This window comes from Haematobia irritans, chromosome 2 (genome assembly GCF_050003625.1).
Source record: "Haematobia irritans isolate KBUSLIRL chromosome 2, ASM5000362v1, whole genome shotgun sequence".
In the NCBI taxonomy this organism is placed as follows: Eukaryota; Metazoa; Arthropoda; class Insecta; order Diptera; family Muscidae; genus Haematobia; species Haematobia irritans.
The window spans coordinates 182,134,886-182,151,341 of record NC_134398.1 but is presented as its reverse complement, the minus strand read 5'-3'; the positions used below and the strand labels follow the sequence as shown (position 1 = coordinate 182,151,341).

The 16,456-nt window shown below is 25.6% G+C and overlaps 1 protein-coding gene across 6 annotated transcripts in view; it reads left to right on the top strand.

Moving 5' to 3' along the window:
• bru1 (bruno 1) overlaps positions 1 to 16,456 on the top strand; it is a 618,688-nt gene that overhangs the window by 405,681 nt on the left and 196,551 nt on the right. For all 6 annotated transcript variants that reach the window (XR_012719747.1, XM_075296969.1, XM_075296970.1 and 3 more), the window contains one exon: positions 10,814 to 10,896. Coding sequence is in view for 5 of the 6 variants with exons in the window: in XM_075296969.1 (XP_075153084.1) it covers positions 10,814 to 10,896 (83 nt within the window). In the remaining variant the exon portion in view is untranslated. The remainder of the gene's footprint in view (positions 1 to 10,813; positions 10,897 to 16,456) is intronic.

Below are 16,456 nucleotides of genomic sequence, written 5' to 3'. Positions count from 1 at the left end.
ATTTTTTAACGAGCCATATCATTATATTAACGATCGATTTCGTTTTATAAATGAAATTTTCAATTCCAGTTTCAGAGTATATAAAACGACTGTTTAGTTTAAAAGTGTCCAAAAGTTACTCTCTATGTGCAAATGATTATAATAATTTCATCTTGGAAATTTTTTTTATTCTAATTCTTGAAAAAATTAGAAAGTTAATATTCGTAATATTAACGAAACGTGTTTCATTAATATAACGAAAAACCAAAACACAAAATTGTCTTTTAACGATTGATTTCGTTGTATTAACGATCACTTTCGTTCTTATAACGAAAAATTTCGTAATATTAACGAAAAATAATCAACGAAGCCCGTTCGTTAATAATACGAAACATTTTTCTACCAGTGTAGAAATAAAATTTTGACAAAATTTCATATAGCAAAAAAAAATCCTATAGCAATGAAATTTTTAAAATATTTCCTATAATAATGAAATTTTCTATAGAAATGACATTTTGACAAAATAAAATTTTGTGAAATTCCCTGTTTCCTGCAATTTTGGTAAAATTTCCTATAGAAATAATATTTTGACAAAATTTCCTATAGCAAAAAAAAATTTCAAAAAAATTTTTATAGAAATGAAATTTTGACAAAATTTCTTATAGAAATGAAATTTTGATAAAATTTCCTATAGAAATAAAATTTTGACAAAATTTTCTATAGCAAAAAAAAAATTGACAAAATGTCCTATTGAAATGAAATTTTGACAAAATTTCTTATAGAAATGAAATTTTGATAAAATTTCTTATAGAAATAATATTTTGACAAAATTTCCTATAGAAAATAATTTTGATAAAATTTCCTATTGAAATGAAATTTTGACAAAATTTCTTATAGAAATGAAATTTTGATAAAATTTCCTATAGAAATAATATTTTGACAAAATTCTTTATAGCAAAAAAATTTTGACAAAATTTCTTATAGAAATTAAATTTTAACAAAATTTCTTATAGAAATGAAATTTTGACAAAATTTCTTATAGAAATGAAATTTTGATAAAATTTCCTATAGAAATGAAATTTTGATAAAATTTCCTATAGAAATAAAATTTTGACAAAATTTCTTATAGGAATGAAATTTTGATAAAATTTCCTATAGAAATAATATTTTGACAAAATTCCTTATAGCAAAAAAAATTTTGACAAAATTTCTTATAGAAATTAAATTTTAACAAAATTTCTTATAGAAATGAAATTTTGATAAAATTTCCTATAGAAATAATATTTTGACAAAATTTCCTAAAGCAAAAAAATTTTAACAAAATTTCTTATAGAAACGAAATTTTGACAAAATTTCTTATAGAAATGAAAATTTGACAAAATTTCCTATAGCAAAAAAATTTTGAAAAAAATCTTATAGAAATGAAATTTTGACAAAATTTCTTATAGAAATGAAATTTTGATAAAATTTCCTATAGAAATAATATTTTGACAAAATTCCTTATAGCAAAAAAATTTTGACAAAATTTCTTATAGAAATGAAATTTTAACAAAATTTCTTATAGAAATGAAATTTTAACAAAATTTCCTATAGCAAATGAAATTTTTGACAAATTTTGCTATAGAAATTAAATTTTGACAAAATTTCCTATAGAAATTAAATTTTGACAAAATTTCCTATTGAAATGAAATTTGACAAAATTTCTTATAGAAATGAAATTTTGATAAAATTTCCTTTAGAAATAAAATTTAGACAAAATTTCCTATAGAAAAAATTTTTGGCAAAACTTCCTATTGAAATGAAATTTTGACAAAATTTCTTATAGAAATGAAATTATAATAAAATTTCCTATAGAAATAATATTTTGACAAAATTTCCTATAGCAAAAAAATTTGAAAAAATTTCTTATAGAAATGAAATTTTGACAAAATTTCTTATAGAAATGAAAGTTTGATAAAATTTCCTATAGAAATAATATTTTGACAAAATTTCCTATAGCAAAAAAATTTTGACAAAATTTCTTATAGAAATGAAATTTTAGCAAAATTTCGTATATATAGAAATGAAATTTTGATAAAATTTCTTATAGAATTAATATTTTGTCAAAATTTCCTATAGCAAAAAAAATTTGACAAAATTTCTTATAGAAATGAATTTTTGACAAAATTTTCTAAAGAAATAAAATTTTGATAAAATTTCCTATAGAAATAAAATTTTAACAAAATTTCCTATAGCACAAAAATTTTGACAAAATTTTCTGTAGAAATGAAATTTTGAAAAAAATCCTATTTAAATTATAATAAAATTTCCTCGCGAAATGAAACGTTCACAAAAATTTGTGGTCCACATTATGTTATTTGATTTCAATCGCCACTGCTCCGTGTTATATCCTTGAATATAATATATCCAATTGTTGAGATAAACCAAAATAGAAATTTTTCTAAACCACTGTTGTATATTTGCCTTCGGTTACTATCTGAGGACTACATCGGAAAATGTCTCAAACAACTAAACGATAGCAAAAAAATTTTATATTATTTCTCGGCAATCCTCTTTCTTATTTATTTCCACAAAAAAATAAGTTGCCATTAATTCTAACAGCAAATAACTTTATATTGTAAGACATTTGGAGAGTTTGCAAGTAGAAAGTTTATAAATCTTTCTTTAAAGGTTTTTGAACATTGTTTTGTCGTTTTTCGATGGCATAGAAATTGTCCATATCTTTTGGGTTGTCGTTGTGTCGTTGGTTTTCATATATTTGGGAATGATTTAGTTTTGTCTTTTTTTTGGGAAAAAATCTATTTCCTTGTTATCTATGGAAATTAGCTTGTTCGAAGTTGTTTTCTTTTAAACAGAAAAATTTAATTATGGTCATAGATACTACACCTTATGGATCGGTTGGAGAAATTTTTGGTAAAGGATTTTTTGATAAATAATAAAATACAAATTATAAATAAATATCTAATATATAATATATATTCATTAATCAAATTATTTATAAAGTAAAATTTCATTGTTATAAGAAATTTTGTATAAATTTTTTTTGCTATATTATTAAAATTTCATTTTTAAAGAAATTTTGCCAAGATTTTTTGACCCTACAAAATTATTTCTATCAATATTTATCAATATTTCTTTACGATAGGACATTTGGTCAAAATTTCTTTGCTGAAGAAAATGTTGTTAAAATTTCTTTGTTATAGAAAATTTTGTCAAAATTTCTTTGCTATAGGAAATTTTCGTCAGACTCTTCAAAATGAGCCATAGTCTTTAAGTCCGTTTTAATTTTAGTTCACCATCTAAAAATCACCACACCCTGTAGAAAACATTTGTTCTTAACATCTCTACCCCCCTTGAATATTTCTAATTCTCCTTTAAACGAAAAATACAAACAAAATACTTTAACTCCATTTGCCACCTGCAGATAATTATCCTTTTTTTTTTTGTTAACACTAATCTATATCCTCCTATTTGTACGAGTAGTTTTGTCTATCTGTTGTTAAGTTCTTAAACAGTTTTTCGCATAGAAAAGATCTCCACAAAGAAGTAACGTCTAAAAATGAATCCTTTTCACAATAAGCCGAGCTCATCATTGGACACACAATAGCACGCATTCATCTGAGAATATCTGCAAGGCATGTCTGTATCGTTTTGATTCAGCCAGAGTGAAGTGAACGAATGAATGGAAGAATACACGTACAGGAAACGAATTAATCGAACTTAAATAAATCAGTATCCTCTGACTTAATATAATACAGATAACAGCAGTGTGTAGTAAAGGGTGATTTGTTAAGAGCTTGATAACTTTTTTTTTTTAAAAAACGCATAAAATTTGCAAAATCTCATCGGTTCTTTATTTGAAACGTTAGATTGGTCCATGACATTTACTTTTTGAAGATAATTTCATTTAAATGTTGACCGCGGCTGCGTCTTAGGTGGTCCATTCGGAAAGTCCAATTTTGGGCAACTTTTTCGAGCATTTCGGCCGGAATAGCCTGAATTTCTTCGGAAATGTTGTCTTCCAAAGCTGGAATAGTTGCTGGCTTATTTCTGTAGACTTTAGACTTGACGTAGACCCACAAAAAATAGTCTAAAGGCGTCAAATCGCATGATCTTGGTGGCCAACTTACCGGTCCATTTCTTGAGATGAATTGTTCTCCGAAGTTTTCCCTCAAAATGGCCATAGAATCGCGAGCTGTGTGGCATGTAGCGCCATCTTGTTGAAACCACATGTCAACCAAGTTCAGTTCTTCCATTTTTGGCAACAAAAAGTTTGTTAGCATCGAACGATAGCGATCGCCATTCACCGTAACGTTGCGTCCAACAGCATCTTTGAAAAAATACGGTCCAATGATTCCACCAGCGTACAAACCACACCAAACAGTGCATTTTTCGGGATGCATGGGCAGTTCTTGAACGGCTTCTGGTTGCTCTTCACTCCAAATGCGGCAATTTTGCTTATTTACGTAGCCATTCAACCAGAAATGAGCCTCATCGCTGAACAAAATTTGTCGATAAAAAAGCGGATTTTCTGCCAACATTTCTAGGGCCCATTCACTGAAAATTCGACGTTGTGGCAGATCGTTCGGCTATTCATGATGAAATGTCAAAGCATACTGAGCATCTTTCTCTTTGACACCATGTCTGAAATCCCACGTGATCTGTCAAATACTAATGCATGAAAATCCTAACCTCAAAAGAATCACCCTTTAGTAGCAGTAGAGTAGCATGTGGCATCAGTACTCTCAGCAGCAGCAGAAGCAGTGGTAGTCGACTAGGAAAATCAAACGATAACAGCATAAAATGGTATAAAAGACAACAAAAACAAAAGTAAAACTATCCACAGGACATGTACACAAAGCAAATACACATCGATACACATTTAGATGTGCTGTATACAATTTTCCAGATACACCATAAGGCCATTGGTATATTAACTCTCACAAGTACTCACCATGTGAAATGTTGTTGTAGAGATACAGACAAACATACCATGGCATTGAGTACCAAACCAAAGAGCATCATCTAACTGTATTGTTGGCATAAATAGTAGGGTTGCCATTTTGGTCCGTTCGGACCAAAATTGGTCCAAAAAATTATTGAATTTTAAATTTGGTCCGATGGTGCGCACCAAATGGAATTTGCTTGATTTTGGTCCATTTTCGTCAAATCAGTAATTTTTCAAAATATTTAAAATGTTGACAAAATTTTCTGTAGAAATAAGAAAAATTTCTATAGAAATAAGAACAATTTTCTATAGAAATAAAATGTATAGCCAAAAAAAACTTAAAAAAATTTTGTATAGATACAAAATTATGCAAAAAGTTTGTAAAAATTGTATATAGAAATAAAATTTTTCGATGACTTTCTATAGAAATAAAATTTTGACAAAATTTTCTGTAGAAATAAAATTTTTACCAAATTTTTCTCTAGATATAAAATTTAAAAAAAAATATAGAAATAAAATTTTCACAAAATCGTTCATAGAAATAAAATTTTAACAAAATTTTCTATAGAAATAAAATTTATAGGGAAAAATAAACTTTAAAAAAATTTTGTGTAAATACAAAAGTATGCAAAAATGTTGTAAAATTTTTATATAGAAATAACATTTTGCGATAACTTTCTATAGAAATAAAATTTTAACAAAATTTTCTACAGAAATAAAATTTTAACAAAATTTTCTACAAGAATAAAATTTTAACAAAATATCCTGTGGAAATAAAATTTTAACAAATGAAATATAAATATAGAAATTAATAGCCAAGAATAAATTACAAAAATGTATAATACAAAATTATGCAAAATGTAAAATTTTATATAGAAATAAAAATTTGCGCTATAAGTTTCTATAGAAATAAACTGTTAACAAAATTTTCTATAGAAATAAAATTTTGGCTAAATTGTCTATAGAACTGGAATTTTGACAAAATTTCCTAAAGAAATTAAATTTTGACAAAATTTTCTATAGAAATAAAATTTTGACAAATTTTTCCATAGAAATAAAATTATGACAAAATCGTCTATAGAAATAAAATTTTGACAAAATTTTCTATGGAAATAATATTTCGCAAAAATCTTCTATAGAAATAAAATTTGAAATAAAATTTTAGACATAAAATTTTGACAAAATTTGCTTTTGAAATTAAATTTTGATAAAATTTTCTATAGAAATAAATTTTGGGCAAAATTGTCGATGGAAATAATATTTTGAAAAAATCTTCTATAGAAATAAAATTTGTCTATAAAAATAGAATTTGGACAAAATTTTCTATAGAAACAAAATTTGGACAAAATTTTCTGTAGAAATAAAATTTAGACAAAATTTTCTATAGAAATAAAATTTTGACAAAATTATCTATAGAAATAAAATTTTGGCAAAAATTCCTACAGAAGTGAAATTTTGACAAAATTTTGACAAAATTCTCTATAGAAATAAAATTTGGACAAAATTTTCTATAGAAATAATATTTTGAAAAAATCTTCTAAAGAAAAAAAATTGGACAAAATTGTCTATGAAATAAAATTTGGACAAAATTTTCTATAGAAATAAAATTTGGACAAAATTTTCTAGAAATAAAATTTTGACAAAATTTGCTATATGTTGGCAATGTTGCTATGTTGGCAAAATTGTCTATAGAAATAAAATTTTGACAAATTCGTCTATAGAAATAAAAATTGGACAAAATTTTCTATAGTAATAAAATTTGGACACAATTTTCTATAGAAATTAAATTTTGAAAAAATTTTCTATATAAATAAAATTTCGACAAAATTTTTTATATAAATAAAATTGTGACAAACTTTTCTATAGAAAAAAAAATTTTGACAAAATTTTCTATAGAAATAAAATTTATACAAAATTTTCTATTGAAATAAAATTTGGACAACATTGTCTATAGAAATAAAATTTTAACAAAATTTTCTATTGAAATAAAATTTTGACAAAATTTTCTATAGAAATAAAATTGGACAAAATTTTCTATAGAAATAAAATTTGGACAAATTTTTCTATAGAAATAAAATTTTGTCAAATTTTTCTATAGAAATAAAATTTTGACAAAATTTTCTGTAGAAATAAATTTTTGACAAAATTTTCTATAGAAATACATTTTTTACAAAAATTCCTAAAAAAAGTGAAATTTTAACAAAATTTTCTATTGAAATGAAATTTTGACAAAATTTTCTATAGAAATAAAATTTGGACAAAATTTTCTATAGAAATAAAATTTGGACAAAATTTGCTATAGAAATAAAATTTGGACAAAATTTGTTATAGAAAGATAATTTTGACAAAATTTTCTAAAGAAATAAAATTTCGACAAATTTTTTTTTTTTTAATTTTAAAATTAAATTTTAACAAAATTTTCTATTGAAATTAAATTTTGACAAAATTTTCTATAGAAATAAAATTTTGGCAAAATCGTCTATGGAAATAAAATTTTGAAAAAAAAAATCTATAGAAAAAAAATTTGGACAAAATTTTCTATGGAAATATTTTGAAAAAATCTTCTATAGAAATAAAATTTGGACAAAATTGTATATAAAAATAAAATTTGGACAAAATTTTCTATAGAAACAAAATTTGAACAAAATTTTCTGTAAAACTAACAAAATTGTCTATAGAAAAAAATTTTGACAGAATTTTCGATAGGAATAAAATTTTGACAAAAATTCCAAAAGAAATGAAAGAATGTAGAATGTAGAAATAAAATTTGAACAAAATTGTCTATAAATATAAAATTTGGACAATATTTTCTATAGAAGCAAAATTTGGATAAAATTTTCTGTAGAAATAAAATTTAGACAAAATTTTCTATAGAAATAAAATTTTGACAAATTTATCTATTGAAATAAAATTTTGACAAAATCGTCTATAGAAATAAAATTTGGACAAAATTGTCTATAGAAATAAAATCTTAACAACATTGTCTATAGAAATAAAATTTTGACAAAATTTTCTATAGAAATAAAATTTTGACAAATTCTTCTATAGAAATAAAATTTTGACAAAATTTTCTATAGTAATAAAATTTGGACAAAATTTTCTATAGAAATTAAATTTTGACAAAATTGTCTATAGAAATAAAATTTGGACAAAAATTTCTATAGAAATAAAATTTGGACAAATTTTTCTATAGAAATAAAATTTTGACAAATTTTGCTATAGAAATAAAATTTTGACAAAATTCTCTATAGAAATAAAATTTTGACAAAATTTTTTATAAAAATAAAATTTTTACAAAATTTTTCTTTAGAAATAAAATATTGTAGTTTAGTCAATGTATGGTTTTAAGCTGAAATAAAAAAACGACAACAATGCTTAAAGAACAAAACCAACAATAACAAAACAAAACAAATGGAAATAAAATATTGGCAAATTTTTCTATAGAAATAAAATTTTGACAAATTTTTCTATAGAAATAAAATTTTTACAAAATTTTTCTATAGAAATAAAATTTGACAAATTTTTCTATAGAAATAAAATTTTGACAAAATTTTCTATAGAAATAAAATTTTGACAAAATTTTCTATAGAAATAAAATTTTGGCAAAATCTCCTATAGAAATAAAATTTTGACAAATTTTTCTATAGAAATAAAATGTTGACAAATTTTTCTATAGAAGTAAAATTTTGACAAATTCGTCTATAGAAATAATATTTTGACAAAATTTTCTATAGAAATAAAATTTTGACAAAAACTTCTATAAAAATAAAATTTTGACAAAATTTTCTATAGAAATAAAATTTTTAGAAAAATTTTCTATAGAAATAAAGTTTTGACAAAATTTTCTAAAAAAGAATATAGAAATAAAAATTTTACCAAAAATTTCTATTGAAGTAAAATTTTGTACGCTGGTACGAATTTTGTCCAATTTTGTAAAAATGTTGGTCCAAAATAAAAATTCATTGTGGCAACGCTGTTACATAGCCACACACACACACGCAACAAAAGAAATTTGTAATAGTTCTGGTACTTTTTCTTAGAGCCCTGCTGGTTTTTAGTTTGAGTGCATAGTAGATGTGAGAATAGGTGTGTGTATGGGTGTTTTTTTGTTTCTTGGTGTATATTTGTGAATATTCTTCTCATGATCATAATCAATGATGGTCCTGTCCATTTCTTGTATATCTTACAAGTTACGATACGACACTAAGGATAACCCATAAAGGAATATTGAGTACAGACATACAGAACTGAGAAAACAATAGACATTGAATTTTCAAAGTACACCCACACACACACACACATTCATGTTTTTACTGACACAATAGAAAAATGTCATGTTGAGACTTTGCGATTGGGTTTCATGAGAATATTGAGTGTAGTGGATTTATGTGTATGAAAACTTTAAGAGGTAAAGTCGTGAAAGCTTAAGAAATAAGTCAATTTATTTACGAAGTGCTGAGTTTTTGTTTATGACATTCAGATGTAATACCTCTCTTTGAAAATCCAATTTGCAGTAGGAAGTGCCGAACATTAACAATTAGGAAAATTGAAATCATTTGGAACCAGGACTTGGTATTCTAATGAGAATTAAATCGGCGACTTTGAGTCCATTCTTCGACCATTCTCCTTTTTAAATTAAAAAAATTAACTTTCGACTGTCGAAAGCTGATTTAGCAGCTATTAAACTTTTTAAAAATTGAAAATGTCGGCTTACACCTGTTGCGGCTATTTCTAAAACGACTTTTGAAATTGCAGCTTTCCACTTTATGATGAATTTTCAGCATAAAAGGAGTTAAAGTTCGTATCGTAAAGCTTGACACTTTTGAGGTTATACAGTATCGGACAAAACATTTGCAACTATCGTAAAATTTTCAATATTTTAACATAAGAAAAAAGGGGTTTTACAATATTGGAATTTTTAATTTATTTATATTTTGTACACTCTAAATAACATAGCCCACCCAAAGTCACAGCAGAGAAAAATGGTGGGGGTCAATAAAGCCATGCTAATAAATGTCAAAAATCCTTATAGCAATTAAAATAAATGTTCTTATGCATCCCATAAATCCTTTCATCCAATAGGATACAAAGCAAAATCCCTATGAAGTAGTTAAAAGCCTTAAAAAAAAAACCTAAAAGGTTTTTCTGGGTAAATATAGAAACGAAACAAAAGCAAACATTCAATCACCAACAATTTGCCTGTAAAACAAGCAAACAATCATTCAAACGTGATTTGAATTATTTTCGTAGAAAATTAGAAAAACCAAATGGCCTGGTCATTAGACGGTTCATTGTTGTTAGCATTTTGACCCTGCTCTCTGCTGTATGGTACTTTCATAAATTCCAAAAAGAAAACGAATATTTATGACAATACAAACGACTTTGTACCAATGCTATATTAGAAAAATTTTTGTAATATTTGTATGTGTGTGTGTATTTGTGTGTATTTGGATGGGTTTGAACTAAATTGACCTTTTGCGATTGTCCTTGCATACCCAAGTTCTCCACTTTATAAATATGCCTGCCACAGACCCTTTTTTTGTAGCAATGCGCCAAAAAGGGAAACTACAAGATATCCTTCAGTGAAAAAAATTGTGAATTTTAATAACCTTAACATTTGCTTGTTTTGTTTTTGTGTCCACCATGGAAATGGTGCTGGTGAAGAGTTTTTTTTTTTTTTTTGTAAACCTATCATACCACCTCGAAATAAGCTCGAAATTATTGTCTACAGAATTCTTGTGCGTTTAAAACCATAATTCCTCCTTTATTACATTTATTTAGTGGACTTTGTTTGTCGGAATTCCAATTTTCTTTTTCTCTGCCAAAATATTTTTATAGGGATAAACAAAAAAACTAAACAATTTTTTTTGTTGTATTTCGTTACAGGTTGTTGTTTTGTGACATTTTATACCCGCCGTGCTGCCTTAAAAGCCCAAGATGCCCTGCACAATGTGAAAACCTTAAATGGGGTAAGTATATAAATATTGAAAATATTTTTTATTGTTTAAAAGGAATTGGAAAATGGCTTTACTGAATACGATTAGGCCGCTTTTCAACACATTTGGCTCACGTTGCTAAAAATGTTAATTGTACTTTCTTGGGCAAAATTTCAAGAAAACTCGGAGTGAAATTTTTACCTTAGACGATCATATCAATTCAAAATCGGTCTAATGTTATATATAGGGGAGCTATATCTAAATCTGAACCAATTTCAACAAAATTTGATTCACTTTACTACGATACAGGTGGACGGACAGACGGACATACTAGATCGACTCAGGGGTTGGTCCTGAGTATTATTGCCAAAGACACTATATCTTTATCTCCTCTCCTTCTGGGTATTGCAAACATATGCAGTAAATTTTAATAGCATGTTCCATACACAGAAAACAATGCCACAAAAATTTTTCCAATTAAAATTTTAATTGAGTTTAAAAAAAATATTCAATTCAAAATTTAATCAGAAAATGTTTTTTTTTGTAGTGTGGCGCAGGGTATAAAAATGAGAACTTAGTCGGGCTGAAAAGAAGTTTATAATTGAGTATTAAAAAAATATTCAATTCAAAATTTAATCAGAAAATGTTTTTTTTTTGTGTAGTGTGGCGCAGGGTATAAAAATGAGAACTTAGTCGGGCTGAAAAGAAGTTTATAAGACAAACCATTAATTTCGCCTAGCTGAACATAATTGCCGAAAATTAAATAAGCTAAAATCACCTTAATTCAAAAATCGCATTAATTCAATCAGGCTGAATAAATCTCACTAAATAGTCAGCCTGAATAAACAGTTATCGCGAAATTAAAATTAATTTCAGAAGGTTTTTGGCAATCGTTGAAATGTTTTAAGCGCCGCCGTGTTTAACTCGTGATGGTAGGCCTGTCAACACGGTTGCCACTCGAGCCACAAGTAATCTACCAAAATTGGGAGAATATGTTCCAAAAAAAAAAAAACAAAAAAATCTTTTTTTCCAAAATTTTATTTCTATAGAAAATTTTTTCAACATGTTTTTGTTTCATAGAAAATTTTGTGAAAATTTTATTTTTCTAGAAAATTTTGTCAAAATTTTATTTTTCTAGAAAATTTTGTCAAAATTTTATTTTTTTTTTAAATTTTATTTTTATTGAAAATTTTGTAAAAATTTTATTTTTATAGAAAATTATGTCAAAATTTTAACTTTATAGATAATTTTGTTAACATTTTATTTGTATAGAAAATTGTTTTAAAATTGTAGTTTTATAAGAAATTTTGTTAAATTTCTTTTTCTATAGAAAATTTTAAAAAATTTTATTTTTATAGAAAATTTTCCCAAAATTTTGTTTTTATAGAAAAGTTTGTCGAAATTTTATGTTTAGAGAAAATTTTGTCAAAATTTTATTTCTATAGAAAATGTTGGCAAAATTTTATTTCTATAGAAAATTTTGCCACAACTTTGTTTCTATAGAAAATTTTGTCAATATTTTTTTCTATAGAAAATGTTGTCAAAATTTTATTTGTATAGAAAATTTTGTCAAAACTTTGTTTCTATAGAAAACTTTGTCAAAATTTTATTTCTATGAAAAACATTTGTCAAAATTTTATTTCTATACAAAACTTTGTCAACATTTTATTTCTATGAAAAAAATTTGTCAAAATTTTATTTATATAGAAAATTTTGTCAAAATTTTATTTCTATAGAAAATTGTGTCAAAATTTTATTTCTATAGAAAATTGTGTCAAAATTTTGTCAAAACTTCGATTCTATAGAAAAATTTTTCAAAATTGTGTTTCTATAAAAAAAAAAAAAAAACTATGTCAAAATTTTATTTCTATGGAAAAGTTATGTCAAATTTTGTTTCGATAGGAAATTTTGCCAAATTTTTGTTTCTATAGAAAAAATTTTGTCCAAATTTTATTTTTATTGAAAATTTTGTCAAAATTTTATTTGTATACCAAATTTTATTTTTATAGAAAATTTTGTCAACATGTTATTTTTATAGAAACTTTTGTCACAATTTTATTTCTGCAGAAAAATTTTGTTTTTATATAAAATTATGTCACAATTTGGTTTCTATAGAAAATTTTATAAAAATTTTATTTCTATAGAAAATTTTGTTAACATTTTATTTCTATAGAAAATTTTGTCAAAACTTTGTTTCTATAGAAAATTTTGTCAAAACTTTGATTTTCTAGATTATTTTGTTTCTATAGAACAAAATTTGTCAAAATTTTATTTTTATGGAAAACTTTGGTCAAAATTTCATTTCTATAGAAAATTTTGTCAAAATTTCATTTCTATGGAAAACTTTTGTCAAAATTTTATTTCTATAGAAAATTTTGTCAAAATTTTATTTCTATAGAAAATTTTGCCAAAATTTTATTTCTATAGATATGTTTTCAAAATTTTATTGCGATAGAAAATTTTACCAAAACTTCTATATTTCTATAGAAAATTTTGTCAAATTTTTTTTTTCTGTAGAAAAATTTTGTCAAAATCTTTTATGAATTATTTCTTTCCAGATTCTACCAAAACATTAAGATATCTAGCAATCTACCAAGCAATAAACTATCTACCATTTTTGGTAGAATTTTACCAACTGTGGCAACCGTGTTTATAAGTCTGACTTGGGTTTTCTGAATAGATCGCTTTTTTACAAACTACTCCTACAGACTTTTCCAACAGAAAAGAATAATTCAGTTTTGCCGGATAAAGTATATTTAGTTTGGCTGAACAAAAACCTTACATCAGTGACTACAGGGTGTCTGATATGTGATGCAACAAATACTATAGTTTTTAATTTTTACATTGGCTATTTCTGGCACGAATTATGACCTTCAAACGGCCAACAGAACCATCGTACGCTGACCAAATTGGTTATGAATGACATCTTGGCTCATTTCCGGTTAAGCATTGTCTTGAGATGATTTACACTTTTGTATTTTGTAGTTTCCACCTTAATCTCCAAAATGCTTCAAAATTCTTAAAAGTCGAACGGATTGAGATTCAAAAATTTTTGTGGCCTTTGTACGTTAGAAATGAACTTCCTTTTTAAGCCATTCTTGGATTATGAGTGTGTTCGTGCTAAGTCTTGTTGGATAGATTGAAATAATAGCAATCTGAAGTTGGTTAAAATACATGTCAGCTAAACTGTATATGGAAATGTAGAATACTATGTGCTTACTTAATAAATAATACTTACATTTGCCTCTCTGACTAAATTAAAACAAAAACCTCCAAGCGCCTTATGTCGTCTCTTGTATAAAGAAATTAATAATTTTTAAATCTTTTAATTGTTTCCCTTGAAATGTCTTTGTCCCTGCATTAAATTAATAATTTAACAAACTGTACTTCCTTTCCATAAAATGAATACATTTGACCCTTTGTATCTCTTTCCTTCCGATTTTGAGACTCCCAACACTTTTTTTTATACAAATCGCCTTAAAACCCTGACCCAAAAAAATGCTTGACTGTTAAAAAATTTATGCTTGTTTGTCTTATTTCTTGCAGACATCCGCTGTGGGTTAATTTATGTTATTTGCTGTTGTTGTTGTTGTGGTTGCGGCCATTTTACTTTAACAAATTTATGTTCTTGGATTTAGTTGTCCTTTTTTTTTCCAAATTTTCCTCTTTATGTATGACGCAAAACCCAGGCTGTACAGAGTAAGCTCAAGAATAATTAATAACGGCAAGGATTTAGATTTTGGGTTTTTTCGCCTTTTTTGTGTTTCTCGCTTATATTCGCTAAATTATTACTAATTGGGTTCTTAAGCGCCAGTAATTACAAAGGCAAGTGGTTCTTTAAAAATTTATAATGAAAATTCGAACAGAGAGAAACTTTTCCTGAAATCATAATAAATTCTGTGATATGGTCAACATGTGTTTTGAAAATGATCGAAAGCAATTGGGTTCAGGAAGGATAAAGCAGATTATTGTGGACATTTGTTGCTGAATAAGCATTTTCATAGGAAAATTTTAATGCGGCCGGGATGAAAAAGATTTTCTATAGGATAATGAAGAAGTTTTTCTATGGGAAAAATTCAATTCAATTTTGCGGAATAAGTTTTTCTGTAGGAAAACTGCAATTCAACCTTGCTGAATAAGAATGTCTGTAGGAAAACTGCAATTCGGTCTAGCTGAATAAGTTCTTCTATAAATAAACTTCAATTCAGTGCGGCTGAATACATTTTTTTTATACGAAAACTTCAATTCAGTCTGGCTGAATAAGTTTTTCTATAGGAAACTTTCAATTCAGTGTAGCTGAATAAGTTTTTCTATAGGAAAACCTCAATTCAATCTGGCTGAATAAGTTTTTCTATAGGAAAACTTCAATTCAATCTGGCTGAATAAGTTTTTCTATAGGAAAACTTCAATTCAGTCTGGCTGAATAAGTTTTTCTATAGGAAAACTTCAATTCAGTGTGGCTGAATAAGTTTTTCTATAGGAAAACTTCAATTCAATCTGGCTGAATAAGTTTTTCTATAGGAAAACTTCAATTCATTCTGGATGTATAATTTTTCTATAAGTAAACTTCAATTCAATCTGGCTGAATAAGTTATTCTATAGGAAAACTTCAATTCAGTCTGGCTGAATAAGTTTTTCTATAGGAAAACTTCAGTGTGGCTGAATAAGTTTTTCTATAGGAAAACTTCAATTCAATCTGGCTGAATGAGTTTTTCTATAGGAAAACTTCAATTCAGTCTGGCTGAATAAGTTTTTCTATAGGAAACTTTCAATTCAGTGTGGCTGAATAAGTTTTTCTCAATTTAATCTGGCTGAATAAGTTTTTCTATAGGAAAACTTCATTCTGAATGTATAACTTTTTCTATAAGTAAACTTCAATTCAGTGTGGCTGAATAAATTTTTCTATAGGAAAACTTCAATTCAGTCTGGCTGAATAAATGTTTCTATAGGAAAACTTCAATTCAGTCTGGCTGAATAAGTATTTCTATAGGAAAACTTCAATTCAGTCTTGCTAAATAAGTTTTTCTATAAGTAAACTTCAATTCAGTGTAGCTGAATAAACTTTTCTATAGGAAAACTTCAATTCAGTGTGGCGGCATAATTTTTTTGTTTAGGAAAACTTTAATTCGGTCTGGCTCAATAAGTTTTTCTATAGGAAAACTTCAATTCAATCTGGCTGAATAAGTTTTTCTATAGGAAAACTTCAATTAATTCTGGATGTATAACTTTTTCTATAAGTAAACTTCAATTCAGTGTGGCTGAATAAATTTTTCTATAGGAAAACTTCAATTCAGTGTGGCTGAATAAGTTTTTCTATAGGAAAAACTCAATTCAATCTGGCTGAATAAGTTTTTCTATAGGAAAACTTCAACTCAATCTGGCTGAATAAGTTTTTCTATAGGAAAACTTCAATTCAATCTGGCTGAATAAGTTTTTCTATAAGTAAACTTCAATTCAGTGTGGCTGAATAAGTTTTTTTTTTAGGAAAACTTTAATTCAGTTTGGCTGAATAAGTTTTTCTATAGGAAAACTTCAATTCAGTGTGGCTGAATAAGTTTTTCTATAAGTAAACTTCAATTCAGTGTGGCTGAAT